Raw genomic sequence first — 19,680 nt, forward strand, 5'->3', positions numbered from 1 at the left:
TTCATTAGGGTAGCGCCCTCCCGGGCGGGCCCTAATGGCGTGTTTGGCAGAGTCAGCGAAACGCGGCGCCCAGCGGCTCGGTGGCGGGGGAGCGCCCTCTCCCGCGCCCTCGCCGTCTCCCGCGCCGGGCAGCGGCGCGCACAGGGCCATTTGCAGCGCAGGCAGCCTCACGAGCGGCCGCGGCGCGCCGGCCTGGAGCGAGGCGGCACTATGGAGCTGAAGAAGGACAGCAACGCCGTGTCCATCGACATGCTGCTGATCGTGCACTCGGAGAAGCGGCGCGCCGCGCAGGGCGCGCACTCGGACCGGCAGGCGGACCCGGGCGCGCTGCTCCAGCGCAGAGGAGGTAAAGCGCGCCAGGCCTGGGCCCCCGGACCCCCGGGCACCTCGGCCTCCTCGCCCCAGGGCCTGCCCGCCGGGGGGCGCCCCACGCGCTCCCGAACGAGGTCAGCGAGACCGACCCTCTCCCCATGGGTGCCTCCGCCTCCGCGCTGTGGCTCTGGCGTCCCGTGGCAACGCGCAGCCCCGTGATTGCCCCGGGTTGACTCCCCGTGCAGGCCTGTGGGTGCTTCCGTCACCCCGGGGAGCCAGTTTCCTTACAGACTCTCTGAAAGGTGCAGATTAGGGTTGGAAGATACCCTGGAGGAAGGGGGCCAGAGCCTCAGGACTGAGCCCTGGGTGGCCGAGTCCTGCTCCCCACACGGCACAGTGCCGGGCACAGGGAACCCGGAGGAATCTGTGTGCTGAGTCAGACTTGGAGATGGGGAGCTCCCTTGGTGTCCTTGCACAGCTCATGGCCTCAGTTTCCCCTTTCTCGAGCCCTCTCCCAGCCTCCTCCAGTAGAAGGCATAAAAGGTGTAAAAGGCATACGGGCTTGGGCAGGTTGAAATCTGCTCTCCCCGCTTCCACTTATCTATTAATTTTACTTGTCCTGCGGAGTTTCTGGAGAAGGGTAGAAGGGTAAAATAAAGTGACTATTTATGGAGCGATTGTGGAAAGTAGGACCCAGGCCTCTGTATTCTCCTGAGAAGAGGGCACATGAAGAGAGCACAGATGGATGATATAGAGGGTAAATAAGCCCCTCCAACGTCTGGGATCCTCCTGGGTCTCTGAAGAAGCTCTCAGGAGCCCAGGCCAAGTTTGGTGTGGGAGTGCACCAGACTGTGCACCAGTTCTTTGGGGGTGATGATTGACAGGCCAGGTAGTAAAATGACTTCTGCCACCCGCCTCCCCTCCAGCTGCTGAGGTCCTTGGAATCTGCTCCAGGCTCTTCCGTCCCCAGAGCCCCCGTGCACATTGAACATCCCCCTTCCACCTGCCCCCCTGAAGCAGTGGTGCCGTGGATGTCTTTGCCCCCACCAGCCACACAGGCTAGAGCTGCAACATAGCTCCTGGTGACCTCTTGGGGGAGGCAGGCAGGGGAAAGAAATAGGTTCTGGAAAGCTGAGAGTGTGTGCGGTACACCAGTCTGTGGAGGGATTTGGGGGCCAGGAGTTGTTTGGGTTCGTTGGTTCTTTAGTTCTCAGGGCTGCTGCTGGAAGAAGGGAAAATGACCCGCCTGGGGTATTTTAGTGAGGAGATTGGCAGAGGCCATTGGCTCCTTGAGAGAAACGAGGCTGCTCCTGCTGCACGCACGCAGTCCAGAAGGCCTCCCCCATATGTGGCCAGGCCAGAGGGCCCCCAGGAGGCCCAGCTCCGCGTCAGCCCCCAAGTCCCCACCTCCCTGTCCCCGTCTGACCACGTCTCTCCTAAAGGCTCTGACACTAGAAAGAGAGGACGAAGAACACAGAGAAGCCCCGGAAATACCAGAGGTCGGGACTGCTCCAAGAAGTGTGCAACACCTGGGATAAACCCTTCATGACTCCAGACCAAAGCACTTCACACTCGTGACCGTGACTCAGGGAAAGTTGCTGAGCTTTTTCTGCTGATATTTTTCTCCAAATATTTTCCTGATGGACATTTCTCCCAAACACTGTGGCAGTGGAGAGACCTGCGTCACTGATTCACAGACAGCTGTGCACTGGAGCAGAGAAGAGGGACGGTGCATGGCCTCCAAGGCCTTCTGGGCAGTGCTGACGTCCAGGGGACCCCTGGCTAAGCCAGCTTGCGGGCCCACTCCTCGGGACGCAGCCTAAGAGGGGGAAACACTGAACACGACCAGCTTGTTCCAAGGCTTCCTGTCAAGGCACAAAATCCAAAAGATACCCACAGCCACTTGCAGGCGTCTCCTCCTGTCTCCTTCCCGCTCCAGGTCCTCAATGGGGAGTGAATCTTCCTCGGCTCTACAAAGGAGGGCCTGAGCTCCACGTCAGAAGAGTGAAGCTCAGTTACTGTCATTATACAGAGGACTGAGTGAAGATGTGACCAACTGGCTCTTCTACTGTGTCCTTGTGGCGGAAAAGAGTCAGAGGAACAGGGAGGCAAGGAGTGTGTGCACAGAGATTTGGGCTGCAAGGCCAGCGATGCCCCCTCCCCTTTCCTCTGGGGCCCTAGCATTTCCCCAATCATTTCCTTAGCGCAGGGCTTCTCAAAAACGTGCCTGGAGGCCCTCCACTCCTATCATGTCTTCCCCTGGCCATGGAGGAGGTAGCCTAAGCTGCCTACACCAAGTCTGAAGGAGCTTCAAGGTCTTAGGTTTTATCCCCCAAGTCGATGTGCATTCTACTCCATCAGTGTGTTGGTGAGGGTTTCGAGTGGGAAGCCCCAGACACTGACTGTGAAGGAGTCTGCAGAAAAGAAGGGTGCCAAGAAGGGATGGGGGCCTTGGAGTGGTTGAAAGGGCTGGAGAACCAGTCTCTAGGCTGAGCTTCCAGGAACAGTGCCATGAGCTGCACAGCAGAGCTGGTCTGGTGAGGAAACCCCCACTGCCACCAAGGAGCACTCGATGCTCCTTCCATGCCAGGAACTTGATTTTATTGCAGCTACTCACGCTGCCAGAACGTATGCCAGTTCTGTGCCAGGAACTCGACCTTGCAGCCACCACTTCCAGCCGCCACCAGAGAGAGAGAAAGAGAGAGAGAGAGTGCTTCTATTCCCTTCCCTGTTGCATCACCAAGGTCCCAAGACAGAATTGGATACAGGTGCTTCTGACTGACCATGCATGGGCCACATATGTCCATGCTCTAGCTGCAAGGGAAGCTGGGAGAGCAGGCGGCTATCACTTTCAGTTCCCATGAAGATAGGCAGTCTTTGCCCACCCCCCATCCCACATCAAGACTCTAAAAGTGGGAGATTCCCACATACAGAAATAGGCAGGTAAAGTGAATGGCAAATGTCTTCTACAATAATACTTCCATATTTATGCAGTGGAGATGTGGGAGTGAAAAACGGCCATCGATATTGTGGAAATTCTCCCTGAATGATCCTGATAACTGACCCCACCTCCCTTGAAAACTACTGGTTTAATATTTTTAAAAAAGGTTTTAAATGTTGAGGGTTCATTCCCCCAAGCGCATCTCATTCACAGGCAGCCTCCCTCGGATCCCTAGAGAGCCAGGCTCCACCAGCCCCCCTTCCACCATTTACAACTGGCTCATCACTCGCTCAGACTGGGTCTCTTCCCCACAGAGAGCCTCACCCCGGGCCTTGTCGTTTCTCAGGGCTCCAAGGCATTGGAAACGGAATCCGGAGATGGCAGAAATTGGAAGAAATCGACCTGCACGGTAAATTCTCTCTTTTCATTGCATTTTCCTTTTGATCTCTGGAATTCAGCTCATTGGAAAATGACTGGAAGCATTGGCTTTCACTTGTCTGAAGACTAGCTCTAGACATCTAACCACCCAGAAAGTGGCTGCTTGTGACTCAGCCAGGCCTCTGGGGCCACTGTGACCCTGGAAAGTTTTCCCTGGCATCAGGTCCCGGAGGCTGTTGTGGGGGGAGCAATGCTGGAAGTTTGAGCACCCATTTGTTCACTGGCCAAGCTGTAGGAAAGAACTTGCATCACTTGGGTGGGTGAGGTTTGGGTGTGTTCCCGCGGGAGGTGGGGCTGCTCACGTCATGCAGTCATCCATCTTTTGAAAATTTTTCCAAGCAGAGAGGAAGCGGCCTGCCTGGGAACCATATTACTCAAGGCCTGGGGAGATGCCAGTCGAGGGTTCTGTGGCTCCCTGCTGGCCCGGGACCGACAATACAATAAGATCAGAGAGAAGTCAGCTTCCAAAGCCTCCTCTTGCTGGTGCCAGGCGTCTTTTGCCCTGCAGGCCCAAGATCCCTCTGGGCATGCTGTGCATGGACCGACCATACTGGCCCTTATTCTGTGCGCTTCAGAGATTCACTAGCTCAGCTGCCGGGAACAAACATCAGTGACACCGCACTGTGGGCATGTGAGGGTTCTAATAAGAATCAGACCTCCCCTCCCAGGGCCCAGTAGGGGGCTCAGTCAGACCCCTGATCAGACAACTGACTCACTTAATGCCAGTGTGAAGGAACCACCCCCATGACCCTGACAAAAGGGGAAACAGGACGGCAATTGAACAAGACCAAACAGCTATGCTCTGCCATCCTTCTGATAGTAGTGAAAGGGAAGGATGATGTTCTAAAGTTAATTCATTCATTCATTCCCTCAGTAAAGGTCTACGGTGATTACTTTGTGTGGGCAGGGTTCTAATTGTTGGGGATGAAACAGTGAACAAGACAGTCAGGAATCCCTGCCCTTGTGGGTCCATTCACTGCACTCAAGTCTCGACACCTTGGAAGTGAAGAGCTTGCCCAAGTGTGTCCCGCCTTGTGCATGGGGACGAGTCATCCTCAAGACACCCCCTGGAGGACCACTCCTCTGAGTCCTGGCTGACAGGCGTGCGTGGGCAGGACAGCTTCGTTAACCCTGCTATCAGGACCCTCAGATGGTAGATGCCCCAGCCCCAGCTCTACTGAAGCAGATGCCAAAGTTAGTGAAACTCTGCTGCTGGCTGGTGAGAATTATACTAAGAATCAGGCCTCCAGAGACCTGTCAGCTGCAGAGATGCACAGCAGCCCATGCAGGCAGGCGTGCTCGGCCAGTGTGTGCGTGGGTGAGCTGGCGAGTGGGCCGAGACAGAAGGAGAGAGATGCAGCGTCTTCGTTTGTGGCAGCTCTCCTACCTGCCTGAGTTATCTGACTTCCATCTTATGGCTTCTCAGGCATGTTGTTACATCAGAAGAGGATAGAAATACACTGAGTTCATCCTATTTTTACTATCTTTAGGGTTCTGGTTTGGGGGAAAGTTAGTAGAAAAATACAACAAAACACAAAGGGACAGAGTAACTATTACAAGACTTACAAGACTCTTCTAGAAGATATGAAGTGAGTCTTTGTGCAATGTGCAGGCGATAAAGAGGATGATTAAAGTAGTTCTTGTAAAACCACCCGAGAACTGCGAGTTTCGGGTAAACGCAGGGCTGGAGAGAGGCTCTACAGAGGCCTTGAGCCTGGAAAAGATGATGGTTCCACCACTCCACCAATATATGTAATTTAAAGTAAAATGTTATTTTTTTTTTCTAATGGCATGTTTGCATGCACGCAGAAATTAAGATTACAGCTTCTTTCTGTGTTTCTGATGGTGAGATTCTGGGTACGTGCTCACCTTGCTGGTGCCCAAGGCACCCAGCCCTGGTAACCCACAGGCCGCCCAGCCCTGGAAACTGCATGGCTCTCCTCTGAGAAGGAAGCAGCTGATGGCTTGTGCTAATGGAGTGTGCACAAATGTGGCTGAACATGGCATTGATCCAAAAGGGCACATGTCCCCCCTCTTGCTGCCTGCGCACTCCTTGGGCTGGGGTGTTGGCAGGGAGGGGGAGCCTGGAGAGCTCCAGACTTTTCCAAGCAGCAGGTGTTTGGGCCCAGCCACCCCCACTAGCTTGCCCGGCAACAGGCTGCCCCTGCTGTGATTGGCTGCTTTCCGTGGTCCTGGCCGAAGTCTGCCTAGCAGCAAAGGGACTGACACCCCACAGCTACAGGGAAACCAGTTGTGCAGCCCTGACTATAAATACCCCACAGCAGCTATGCCAGCCAATCACCCTCCTTGAGGATTCCCTTCCCAGATCCTGTTTCCTCCCTCGGCCAGCTGAGCAGAGTAGCAGCCAGCTGTGCCCACAGGAGGCGGCCTCCTTGTCCTCGCCTGAATCTGGCCTGGAGCTCCAACCCTGCATACCACATCACCCTGGGTTGGCGCACCCAGCTGAGGGCTCAGTGGACCTGGCCCCTGGCCGACCCACCAACCGTGGCTTGGGGGCTAAGGGGCCTGGCTGGGCCTGCTCAGAGGAGAAGGCTGGAGCAGGCGGGCTTCTCCAGGGCAGGACCCGGCCAGGTGGATTGCAAGTCCAGCCCAGCTCAGTGCCCTACCCACCCACCTTGACTGGCTTCTGCATGGGTCCAGGCATGGGAAGCACTGAGTTATGGATCTGGCTGGGTGCACAGGGGACGTCATCTGAATGGAGCCTGGGCAGGCCCGCGCCCCAGAGGTGTGCTTGTTTCTAGGCCCAGGCATGGTCCCAGTGGTCACTTCCAGGGGCAGCCTTTCTGAAGACCAGCAGGAGGCCAGGGGCGAAGATGGCAGGCCAGAGTGGTAGTGATGTGGGAACCTCCTGCTGCCACAACCCTGGCCCTTCCCCAGCCCCTCCTCCCAGCCCTCTGAAGCAGAGGTTCAAGGGCAGCCTCAGCAAGGCCCAGCCCTGCAGCAGCTGTGAAGGGAGAGATGTAGAAAGGTGGTGCCTCCCACAAGAGGGGCAGGTGAGCCTGCCGGTCCTTGGTGACCTATGGCAGGAGCTGGGCATCTCTCCACGGCAGCCTGACCCCACTAGGCTCTGAGGACACTCTGTGTCCTGGGGACATAAATATCGCTAGTGTGTAGAGAGAGCTTTCACATGGGGGTGCCCTGCAAACGTTTGTGAAGCTGAACCAAACTGCAGGTCACCCCAACTCCTAGGCTGCAGGAGGAGGCAGGCTACCCATTCTTCTCAGCAGGAGGCAGGAGGCTGAGCTAGGAGTCAGGAGACTTGGAGTTCAAGTCCCAGGTCTGACCCTCCCTGGCAAAAAGGTGACCAGTCCAAGCTGCAGGCTCTTCAGCTGTATAATCGGGACAGGGACCTCCCAACCCGCTCCACAGAGACGTGGGAAGATCAGGGAGGCATCCCTGTGTGCTGTGGAAACTGTGCCTGGCGACACCAAAGTCGAGAGTTGCAGTTACTTAGCCCACAGGACGCTTCCTCGGCTTCTTGGGAAGAAACCCAGCCTGTGCTGGCATCCGCTGAGAGGTGTGAGGGTGTGTGCACACGGGCTCTCAGGCGTTTGCCTCTGCATTCAGATGTGTCCCTGTGCTGATTCACGGCTATGCACGCTGTGGGTGTGTGCACGTGTTTGGGCTAGGCCTGGGATGAGCTCGGCCCCCACCAGCCTGCCTGTCTTTGCAAACACACACAGTTCTCTGCTCTGCCCAGGGAAGAGTCCCCTGTGATCCCAGTGGTTATTGCAGGTCTCTCTGTCATCCTTAAATAGGCAACCTGGCAGAGAAGCAGCATCCTCAACAGACCCAGATCATCACTTCCTATGACAACCAAGGTAAGGGATTCGACACTGCCCGTGACCTCTCCTCCCGCCGCTGTGAGCCTGAGACAGCCGGTGCAGAGCGCCAACTGCAGGAGCAGGGTCCTCTCTGCCTGTGGATGTGGGAGCCCCCGGTCCCTCTCCCCCATCCCATGGGAAACAGTGAGAGGCTGCACGGTGTTGTGGGATCGAGGAATAAAGTCCTTGGGCCACAGAACCCACTGGAGTCATCATCACCCTTGTTGTCATCACTATGGCTAACATTTGTTGAGTGCTAACCATGTGCCAGGCCCCCTGCCAGGCTGTTCACATGATTATTCTCATGTAAATTAAGCTTCACAACAATCCTATCATTGGTACTCTTACTATTCTCATTTTATACCTGAGTAAACTGAGGCTTGGAAAGGTTGTCCTGTGTCCAAGATCACATGGCCAGCAGGAGGCAGAGCTGGGGCAATCTGATCCCCTAACCGCCACCAAGGCCTCAGCTGTTAACCTTCGGCTCTGCTGCCACGGCCCCTGGACCCTGGCCTCCCCCTGCTGGCTCACCGTGTCCAAGCCTTCCCTACTCCTGAGTCACGGTGGTCCCCTGGCCTCTTCTCCCAACACTGAGCCTTCCAGGGCCTTCCACCCAGGGACGAGTTTAACTCAGCAAGGGGGAGTGAAAGGGCCCTTCCTGGGGAATTGTCACTTTGCTGGGACAGATTCTGGGGGCTCTGGGAGGGCAGGTGGGGGCATCACCATGGTGACTGTGCAGTTGACCGGATCTGAGAACACGGCTGGGTAGAGACAGGAGGGCTTCACACCTTACAGCTGGAGGTGAGGCCAGGTTAGCGACCCCCGTCCCCCACTCCCCACTCCCCTCACCCTTGCCTTGGTTTCCTGCTCCGCACTACAGACTCAGGGCCCGGTGTCTGAGAGCTCTCAAAGGCTTGGCCCTAAGATTTCACCACCATTGCCCTCAGCACTGATGTCCTAACTTGTTCAGAAATTGTCTGATCACGTCCAGGGAGCAGTGGTGGCTCCTAGAAATAGGAGGTCTCTGGAGGCCCTGGAGGGTTCGGAGCCTCACGGGGACTTGCTCTCTGAAACATGGGCTAGCCCAGCATCCCACGGAGAGGCACTGGCAGGTGGTGAGGAGGGGCCTGTCAGCGAGGGTTACCAGGGAGGCAGCTGCCTCTTCTTGCAATCTGGGTCCTTATCCCTTTAGGCCAGAATCCCTGGGAATGTGACTCCAGGACAGGCCCCAGAGCCCATTAGGTGGGCCCACCACGACCTGCCACCTGTCCTGAGCACCACAAGGACAAGCCCAGGCCCCACTGCTTCTCTGAAATGGACTAGCAGCACACAGCTCGTCACAAAACAAGAATAAGCGATATCTCACTGAAATGAGAGTGGATTAGCAACCACTTATCTCGCTTAGTTCTGGCCACACCCCGGATGGGGTCGTGGAGTTATCCCTGTTTATGCACGAGAAAGCTGAGACCAGGGATGCTGCGGTCCCCAAGCCGGGTGCTCCTGCCAGACCTCCACAGGTACTGCGTCCCCTGCATTCCAGGCGGATGGGGGCAGGATGGGGCCTGCCAGTCACCAGAGCTTCGCCTGGGACACCACACCCCAGCCCACGTACACCACTCACAGACCACCTCCCGGCATTTGAGGCTTCCAGAGGGCAGGAAGGAGGGTGGTCTTGGCGTCCTACGAGCAGGCTGGTGCCCTTTGTAGGTTGGGATGGGACAGCCTGGCAGGTTCCTGTGGGAGCTGGGGCCACAGCGAGGGAGGGGCTGCCCCTCTTTGGAGGCCTAGCCAGAGTCCACACTGACACCCATCCATTCATTCCACAAAAAGCAGCTCCTAATGCAGGCACTGGGGATCCATCAGAGAACAAAACAGCAAAGGCTCCTGTGCCTGTGGAGCTGACACCCTAGTGAGGGAGACGGACCACCCTAACAAGGAAAATACAGGGTGTCAGACAAGGCTGGAGGAGAAAATGAAGCAGGAAGGAGAATGGGGGGGGGGGGTGTGCACACACATGTGTATTAGTCTCCTACGGCTGCTGTAACAAATTGTCACAAACTTGGTGGCTTAACACAAATTTATTCTCTTGAATAGTTCCAGAGGCCGCAAGTCCCAAATCAGTTTCACTGGGCTAAAGTCAGAGTGTCAGCAGGGCCGGCTCCTTTTGGAGGATCTCAGGGAGAATCTTGCCTGAGAAGCTGACCTCTTCCAGCTTCTAGAGGCTGCTGGCATTCCTTGACTTGTAGCTGCATCACTCTAGTCTCTGCTTTCATTGTCACATTGTCTCAATATAAGTAGTCGAATCTCCCTCTGCCTCTCTTTTGTAAGCATCCTTGTGATTACATTGGGCCACCCAGATAATCCAGGCTGATCTTCCTATCTGGAGATTCTTAATCACTTCTGCAGATCCCCTTTGCTATATAAGGTAACAGTCACAGGTTCCTGGGATTAGGATGTGGATATCTCTAAGGGCCATTATTCAGCCTACCACAGGGGACAATTTAAAATAGAGTAGTTGAGAAAGGCCTCCTGAGAAGGTGACATTTGAGTAAGGGAGGAGATGAGGAGCAAGCCATGTGGCTGTCTAGGGAAGAGCTTCCAGCAGAGGGAGCACTGGGCGTGAGGGCCTGAGGCAGGAGCGTGCCTGGTGCGTTCAGGGAGCAGGTCACTGTGGCTGGAGGGGTGTGAGCGAGGTGGGGAGGGTAGAGATGAGTCAGAGAGGACACAGGGCAGATCTTGCAAGGTCTGTGAGGCTACCCTCAGTATGCTGGCTTCTATCCTGGGCATGATCAGAAACCGTTATGGTTTTAGACATGACAGTCTCCAGTGGGTGGAGAATAAACACAAGAAGGCGACAGGGGAAGCAAGAAGCCCCTTAGGAGTCATCATGATAATCCAGGCAAGAGAGGTTTTCCCATGTGTGGCTCTAGGGTATAAGGGGAAGAGAGGAGTCAAGGTTTGAGAGCTGAGGATGGAGATGGGGAGATGCAGGAGGAGCAGTTTGGAGAAGGAGTGTGAAGAATTCAGATTTGGCCTTGTTGAGGTTGGGGCCAGCGCCGAGCAACCACATCCTACTATTTTAATAATAGTGACCAGGGACGTCGTTATTTCCTGTGCCACTCCCCTTCTCATCCAATAAGCGTTGAAGTTCATGAGTTCAGTTCTGTGAACCACACCAGCACCCAGAGAAGCTTTCCCAGAAACTCTTTATGTCACAGTGATAACAGTGCCCCAGGGGGAACACTTGGTGTGGGCCAGTCATTGACCTAAGCCCCATTTGTGGTTCACCTCATTTAATCCCCACAATCACCTCTGTGGTTGGTTATCCCCGTTTTACAGATGAGGAAAAGGGGGCCCAGAGAGGTTTTAGTAACTCGCCTGAAGTTACACAGGTAGTACGTGCCAGGTCTGGAAGTTAAACCCAGGTCTGTGCACTTCCAAAGCCAAGGGGCTTAACTACTCCCCCGTACCACCTCCTTCCATACAGGGCAGGGACCAATCTGGTGGGGCCATTTGGGTGCCGCACCTCCCACACCTCCCCCAACAAGAAATCCAAGATTTCAGAACTTGTCGCCCAGAATGGTTCAACTTTTTCCCCTCCTCCTCACTTTATCACAATGGTAGACTTACGCAATAGGTGACAAAAAGATCATTGAAATCTTGGATCCTCATGTGGAAGGGGGCTTTGGGAGATTAATCTGTAGTGGTGTGTGAGTTGAAAGAGAGCAGAGTGATCGCTGGAGCCCCTGTGACTTCAGACCCCGAAAATTATTCGTGAAGAGTCAGTTTTCTGTTGAGGCTTCCATCTTGCCAGGTCTTCCTCTGCTCTTACCCCCATGCAGACACTCTGCCTTCATTGATCATGCATGCACTAGACTCAAACCGCCATGTTTCCAGAACTGGGACATCCCTGTGGAGCTCCATTCTGCAGAAGGAATCATGAATGGCCCTGTGTTTTCAAGAGCCCAGTGGAAGCTGGGGTCAGTCAGGGCTGCAAGAGACACCCTTCGTCACACATGCCGGCTGCTGCCCCAGTGGTCTCAGCCCTGAGCCCTGGCACACTCAGTTGTCATCTCATCACTAGAGCTGCTGAGTAGGGCTTTCACACTGTGTCTGGCAGTACCCGACGAGGGTTCTCCGGAGCTGGACTGTCCCTGTCACCATACAGCTTGCTGTTCCTGGGATGTCAGAGCTCACCACTTCCTGCACGAAAGCTGACTACTACGCCCTGGGCAGAAACCACAGCATGTCTCTGTTGAATACCTATCCAGGGGCTGTTTAAGGGGGGTTTTAAATTACAAACGCTTTAGCTGAAGTTTCCTACGCTCAGCTACCGCAGGAAAAAATTCCAAGGCAAAGAATCCGGGTTGTAAATGTGGCACCCAGTTATGGAAAGAATTAATGAACCCCTTAAATCAATGATGGCAAATATCTGACATGAATCCCGCAGCCCCTACACACATATATACACCCACGCGTGTGTGCACACTCACGCACACACTCACATTCATGCACACACACATACCTGACAGTCTTTGCTAATTGATCAACGCTCCAGGCAGCCACTTCCAATCAGTCAGGGTTAATGAACAACACGAAATGTATTTGCCGTCTCTGCATTAGGTATTCTGAGCAAATTAGCCCTTTAGACAAATCCTGATTCAAACCTGAAGAGGCCTGGAGAGAAGCTGTCGGCGGGAGAACTCTCCTGACTGGGTAATAGGCAGGCCCGAGGCAGTACACACACGGACTGCATCTCCATTTCTGAGAGACAGGAAAAGGAAGCAGAGCCGATGGCATCTGGGAAAAGGGCCTGGGAGCCACTACTTAGGGGTAGCAGAAATCAATCACCAATACACTTTTACTAAGACAGCCAAAGCTGCAGCTTCAGAAGTGTTATTAGGGTGACAACCGGTAGAACTGAGGAGGGTGCGATGAGAGAGCCAGCCAGGTGACCGAAAGTCCTAGGAAGGGCCTCCTTTGGGTTTGGCCTCAACTGTTAAGATTAGTGTAACGGTGTCTGACTGTACTTAGGGTTTAGGTCTTAACTTTAAATTTTGCTCCAAATGATGTTCCACTCTTTATCATTGGAGAGTGGTCAAATTAAATTTTTTCCTTAAATTAAGAGTTTTATTGGATACAGGAATGTCATAGATGGCAAGCTCTTACCACCCCACGCCTTTAGGAAGCATGGAGTTATACTGTGAATGCTGCTCACCTGGAGACAGCGTTCCCAGGCCCAGTTCCTGGAGCAGAGAAGCCTCCCGGAAGTGCCCTTACACACCTGTTGAGGAGATCAGGAATCACACTCCCACACAGATCAGGGAGGCGGAGAGCTTTGCCGTTTTCCCCGAGGGAGTGCTGATCAGCAGCACTGCTCTGGGGAAGAGCCAGAAGTGGGACTCAGGCGAATGTTGAACATTGGTGCCTGTCGGAGAGGGGAGAGAGAAGAGGAAGTGCAGGAAGGAGAGGAGGGCTTAGAAACGGTGATGGGTGGAGCTTCCAGGCCAGAGCCACTTTCTGAGTGTGAGACTGCCTCACCCACCCTTGAAGGGGCTTTGACAGCATTTCGTTTTTCAGCTCGCTCATTGTCAAAGAGACGTGGCTGAATTGGGAGTGGTTGGAAGTACCTAGATGGTATGAGGAGTTTGGGGAAGAGATTTGTTGTTGAGCCCTAAACCAACAGGTTGTTCAGTTTTAAAGCTTCTCAAAGCTTATGGAGATTGTTCCAGTCCAACATTTTCCAAATTGTGTTTGACAAAATAGTACTGGGTCAAATGGACTTCTGAGCTGCAGGACTTCTCAGAGCATTGTGTATTACAGCCCACAAAAGTGGGGAGAATGAGTATGTTGCTCAACTACTTTTTGCAGAAGGTATCTTGCAGCCAAGTACCACTTGGCACCCACTTTGAAAAATGCCTCAGAGTGTGGCAGGGGGAGAAAGTGCAAAGGCAATGGAGAACAGGCCCATGCCTCATGCATCATGGGAAGACACACAGGAAATATTTGCCGATGGAGATAGCACTCATCCTATGACCAGAACTGAATCATGCTTTGAACTCTGGAATGCTGAAAGTCTTAATTATGAAGTCACAAGCTGATTTTCTTTGACAGTTAATGTGCTGGAACTACACTCAAAAAGAATGTTAACCCCTTCAAAGTAATGCCTCGGGAGGCCATGTTGTATCTTTTAAAATTGAAGAATGTGAGACTTATCCTTTTTGGCATGCAGAGCAAGTTTATGAGCTACACAAGAAAGTCAGTATTGTTATTTTGTGAAAAATAATTGTAACACGTTTAGCGAGGAAAGGGTTAATAAAAAGAGCTCTTACACAATCAATAAGGAAAAAATAATACATCAATAAGAAAACAGGCAATTCCCAAAATAAGAATTTTAAATTGCAAATAAATATATGAAAAAATACTATACTAAAAATTGAAGAAATACACAAAAACAACGAGATGTCATTATTCATTGATAAAAATTTCAAGGACTGATACAAATTAAATGTCAGTGAGTGTATCAGTGATCTATTTTTACATTACAAACCATCCCAAAACTCAACGGCTTAAAACAGTAAGCATTCACCAGCTCACAAGTCTACAACTTGGCTGGATGGTTCTTGTGTGAGCCACACCCAGCTGATCTCCGGTCTTGGCTGGGCTTGCTGATGTGTTTGTGGTCAGCTGGTGGGTTGGCTGGAAACTAGCTGGTCTAGGGTGGCCTCACCTGAGGTGGCTCTACTCTGCTCCACGTGGTCTCTCATTCTCCAGCAGGCTAGCCTGGGCTCATTCACATGGCAGTTGTGGTTAGAATCCCAAGAATGGGAGCAGAAGCTGCAAAGTCTCTTGAGGCCTAGGCTCAGAGCTTGCTCAGCATCACTTCTGCCACGTGCTAATTGGCAAAACCAAGTAATAAGGCCAGCCCAAATTCAAGGGAAGGCACCAAAGACCTCTTGTTGGGAAGAAGTACAAAGTATTGTGGTCAATTTTGCAGTCAAACACAGCAAGAATGAGCAAAATGGGCATTCTCTTGCACTGTTGATGTGATCTAAACTTATAAAATCATTCATGAGAAAAATTTGCCAATATCTAACAAAAGCCTTAAAAATTTCCATACCCTTTGATCCACATTTAAGAATTTGATTCAAAGGAACTGATTTGAAAAGTGTGTAAAGAGGTGTGTATCAGCATGTTCATTGCATCACTGTTTATAATATTTTATAAACAGTGGTGGAATATATAATATTTAATATTCCAAAACATTTTGGAAAAGTTAAATATCCAGCAAAAAGAGATTGCTTATATGGATTATGAACCATCTATAGAATAGAGTACTATGCAGCCATTTAAAATGACAACATGACTATATTTGCTGATGTGTAAAGAAGTTAGTGAAGAAAGCAGGTTACAAAAAGGATGTTCACTTTTTATTTTATATCTTTCTGTATCATCCAAGTTTTTGTTTTGTTTTAATTCTGCTTGGGTTTTTATGTTCAGTTGGGTTTTTTTTAATTTTTATTTTATTTTAAATTAACACAGTAAAATTGCATTTCCTGGTGTGCAATTCTGAGTTTTAACACCTGCATAGATTCATGTAACCACCACCACAATCAGAATACAGAGCAGTCTGTCACCCCAAAAGTCCTCTTGTGTGGACTCTGTAGTCACATCCTCCCATCATTCCTGAGAGTTTCTTTGTATTGTTGAGAAATATTCCTTGATATGGAAGTACCACAGGATATTTACCCATTCACCCATTGAAGGACATTTAGGTTGTTTCCAGTTTAGGTGATTATGAGTAGAGTTTCTATAAACATTTGTGTATAGGTTTTTGTATGAACATAAGTTTTCGTTTCTCTGGAATAAAAGTCCAAAAGTGTAATTATTGGGTTGTATGTTAAGTATATGTTTTGTTTTATAAGAAACTGCCAAACTATTTTTCAGAGTGGCTGAACCATTTTACAATCCTACCAGCAATGTATTAAAGAGCCAGTTTCTCCACAACTGTGTCAGCATATTATATCACTATTTTTTATTATTACTTTTCTAATAGATGCAATATCTCATTATGGTTTTAATGTGCATTTTTCTAATGGCTAATAATGTTGAACATCTTTTCATGTGCTTATTTGCCATCTGTAATCTCTTCTTTAGTGAAATATCTGTTCTTTTACCCTTGTTCTAATTGGATTGTCTTTGCACTTTCGTAAAAGATCAATTTGCCATATTTATGTGGGTCTATTTCTTAACTCTTTATTAGGCTCCATTGATCTATGTAACTATCCCTTTGTCAATATCACATTGTTGTGATTACTGCAGCTTTATAATACATCTTAAAATCAGATAGTTGGAGTCCTCCCTTTTTTTGTTGTTTTGTTTTGGCTCTTCTAGTTGCTGTATCTTTCCATCTAAATTTTAGAATCATCTTGCCTATGTCTACAATCTACAAAATTCCTCTAAGGAGTTTGATTGAAATTGCATTGGGCCGGCCCCGTGGCTTAGTGGTTAAGTGCGCGTGCTCTGCTACTGGCGGCCCGGGTTCGGATCCCGGGCGCGCACCGAGGCACCCCTTCTCCGGCCATGCTGAGGCCGCGTCCCACATACATCAACTAGAAGGATGTGCAACTATGACATACAACTATCTACTGGGGCTTTGGGGAAAAAGAAATAAATAAATAAAATTATTAAAAAAAAAAAAAAGAAATTGCATTAAATGTATAGATCAATTTAGGGAGAATTGCCAACTTGATAACCTTGAGCCTTCCAATTCATAAACATGGTATGTCTCCCCACTTATTTAAGGCTTCTTTGTTTGATCATATGTTTTAGTTTTCAGCATACAGTTCCTGAAATTTTTTTAGATTTACGCTTAAGTATTTCATGTTTTAGAGCTATGGAAAATAGTAATTTTTAAATTCAATTTCCAATCATTTATTGCCAATATAAATACAATTGATTTTAGGGTGCTGACCTTCTGTCCTGTGACCATGCTAAATTTACTTATTAGTTCTCAGAACTTCTTTTGTAAATTACTTGGGATTTTCTATATAGACAGACATGTCATCTGTGAATAGGAGAGTTTTATTTCTTCTTTTTTGATCTATATGACTTTTATTTCTTTCCCTTGTCTTAGTGCACTAGGTTGGACGTCCAGTACAATGTCGACGAGGAGCAGTGAGAGTAGACATCCATGCCTTGTTCCCAGTCCTAGAGGGAAAGCATTCTGCTTTTCACCATTAAATATGCTGTTAGGCTATAGGTTTCTGGTAGATGCCCCTTTTCAGATTAAGGTAGTTCCCTTCTATTTCTAGTTTCTTGAGAGATTTTATCATGAACAGATGTTAAATTTTGTCAAATGCTTTTTCTGCATCAGTTGACATGATCACGTGGTTTTTCTTCTTTAGCTTGCTAATATTGTGAATTACATTCATTGATTTTTCAAATATAGAACCAGACTTGAATTCTCAAAATAAACCACACTTGGTTGTGGTGTATTATTCTTTTACTATGTTGCTGGACTTAATTTTCTAACATCTTGTTGAGGATTTTTGTGTTTGTGGTCAGGAGGGCTATTGTTCTGTAGTGTTTTTTTCTTACACTGCCTTTGTCTGGTTTTGGTATCATATTAATGCTGGCCTCATAACATGGCGGCATGAAGTGTTCACTACTCTTCTGTTTCCTGAAGAATCTTGTGAAAAATTGGTGTAACTTCTTTTTGAATGTTTGTTAGAAATTGCCAGTTAAACCGTCTGGGCCTGGCTTTTGTTTGCTTGTTTGTTTTGGGGATATTTTGAACTACAGCTTTAGTTTTAAAAACAGAGATAGGAATATTCAGGTTACCTACTTTTTGAGTGAGTTCTGGTAGTTTGCAACTTTCAAGGAATTGATCCGTTTCATTTAAGTTGCAGAATTTATGTGCATAGAGTTGTTTGTATTATTCCTTCAATATGTACAGGGTCTGGTCTATAGTGATATCCCCCATTTCATTCCTGATATGGGTGTCTTGATTCCTGATTTGTGTCTTACCTCTTTTTTTTTGGTCACTTTGGTTAGAAGTTTATCAATTTTACTGATTTTTTTCAAAGAACCAGCTTTTGGTTTCATTGATTATTCTGTCATTATTTCTTCAAATATTTTTTCTGCACACTATTTCTCCTCTCCTTCTGGGATCTCAATGACATGAACATTAGATCTTTAGGTATTGTCCCACAGGTCCCTGAGGCTCTTTTCACTGTTTCTCGCTGTTGTTCATATTGGATAATTTCTATTATTCTCTCTTCAAGTTCAGTGACTTTTTCCTTTGTTGTCTCTATTTTGCTATTGAGCATACCCAGAGAATTTTTTAAACTACTATATTTTTCACTTCTAAAATTTCCATTTGTTTCTTCTTTATTCTCTAATTTTTGCTGATATTTTATATCTTTCCATTTATTTTAAGACTGTTTGCCCTCACTTTTTAGAGTGTGGTTATTATAGTTGTTTTAAAGGCTTTGTCTGATAATTCCAATTCTGTGTCTCCTGGAGTTAGCATCTGTTGATTATCTTTTCCTTTTCAAGTTGAGATTTTCCTGGGTCTTCCTATGCTGAGTAATTTTGGATTGTGGCCTTTGCAATGCTATACAGATGTGTTCTGTATAGTGTACAGATGTGTACAACTCAGTGGCCAGTGTGGGCATTGGTCTACCCCATAAGTTAGTTCTCAAAGACTGTGATATGATGTTTACAATGAGATCGTGCATGCACAACATAGACGAGATCCATCCATGCAGAGGTGATCACAGGAGTTCATCCATACCTTTATGGAATTGCTTTCTTGAGCTCCCTCCTTTTTACAACCCACTTCCCGGTCCTCCAGCCCAAACGCTGGGGCTTTAGTTTGCCCACTCTGCTAGACACTTCTCAGAACTGTGTCTGCATCTGGAGCCAATCAGTGGAGGACAGAGAGAGAGAAGAAACAATGAGTGTTTGCCCCCACTCTGGGGAATCATAGCTTCTCTGGTACCCTCCCTCAAAGACTTAGGTGCCTGCCTGGCACCAAAATCATTGCTGCACTGCCAACAACAGAATTTCCTTGGGGGCTGAGTCATACAGAAAAAAGGGGAGAAAAAACAACAGGGGATTTCTTCCACTATCTCTGACTCTTAAAGCTTCCCTTTCTCCACAGGCCAGAAGGAAGGGCTTCGCTTGGAGCACTTTTTTTCTGCACTCATTGTGCACTTCTGGCTTTGGGGCTGCCTTGGAGTCCAGTTTAGCTAATATCCTAGGGAGAGGGGGAGGGTAAACTCACGGCCAATTTGATGATGTTTTCAATTCTAGTCTTCTTCCCCAATTTCTCTTCCATCATTTGCTTTGCAGAGCCCTCAATTCATTGCCCCATGCATTCTTTCCAAGGTTTACAGTTGCATTCTGTGGGAGAGACAAAAGGGAATATGTTCACTCCATCTTGCCCAGATCTGGAAACTCTCTGCTTATTTTTTGTTTTTTTAAATAATAATTACTTGCATATTCGAAAGAAAGTTCTAAAACCAATTGGATTTTGTTGTTCAAACATCTGTCACGAGACATTGCACCCTTTCCTGGTGGCATCAGGCTGAGATTATCACCTCCTATTCCTTTGCAGGGACACAGCTGACTGTGGAGGTCCACCCTCGAGACGCCATGCCCCAGCTGCTCAAGAAGTTCTCCTTGGCTAAACGTACGTACGTACGTACAGGGCTGCTTGTGTGTGGAGGGCTGGCAGGGAGGAATGGGGGCAGCTGGAAGGGCCAGAGCCTAGCCTGGGCATCTTCGGGGAGAAGGAGAGGAGTGACCTGGGCCTACACACTGGAAAGAGGCAGAGGTATGACAGCTTCATCCTGGGAGACTCTCTTCTCCATACCCAACAACCGCTGTTATTAAGTCTCTGCAATTAGGCGTGGGTAACACAAGGCATTTAGCTAAAAGTGAATTTCATCACAAGAGTGTTGTTGTTTTTAGATACCATTTATTGACTGCCTAAAAAGTGGCATGCACTGTGCTAAGCATTTTATATTCATTAATTTTTTAACCCCCTTTGATACATACCAGTATTATCCTCACTTTTTAGATCAGCAAAATGAGGCTCAGAGAGGTGAAATAACTAAGTCTCCCAGCTAGGAAGAG

General features: G+C 49.3%; 1 protein-coding gene across 2 annotated transcripts in view; it reads left to right on the forward strand.

Annotated features, from left to right (window-relative positions):
- The first annotated feature begins 210 nt into the window (after positions 1-210).
- Positions 211-19,680, forward strand: part of KY (kyphoscoliosis peptidase) — a 44,709-nt gene continuing 25,239 nt past the window's right edge. The window contains exons 1-4 of one of the 2 annotated variants that reach the window (XM_004419347.3): positions 211-346; positions 3,600-3,662; positions 7,471-7,533; positions 19,160-19,234. In XM_004419347.3, the coding sequence (XP_004419404.2) occupies positions 211-346; positions 3,600-3,662; positions 7,471-7,533; positions 19,160-19,234 (337 nt within the window). The remainder of the gene's footprint in view (positions 347-3,599; positions 3,663-7,470; positions 7,534-19,159; positions 19,235-19,680) is intronic. The other variant, XM_087431711.1, reaches the window with a different exon arrangement.

The sequence above is a fragment of the Ceratotherium simum genome, chromosome 5 (genome assembly GCF_057802395.1).
Source record: "Ceratotherium simum simum isolate JZ-2026a chromosome 5, ASM5780239v1, whole genome shotgun sequence".
In the NCBI taxonomy this organism is placed as follows: Eukaryota; Metazoa; Chordata; class Mammalia; order Perissodactyla; family Rhinocerotidae; genus Ceratotherium; species Ceratotherium simum.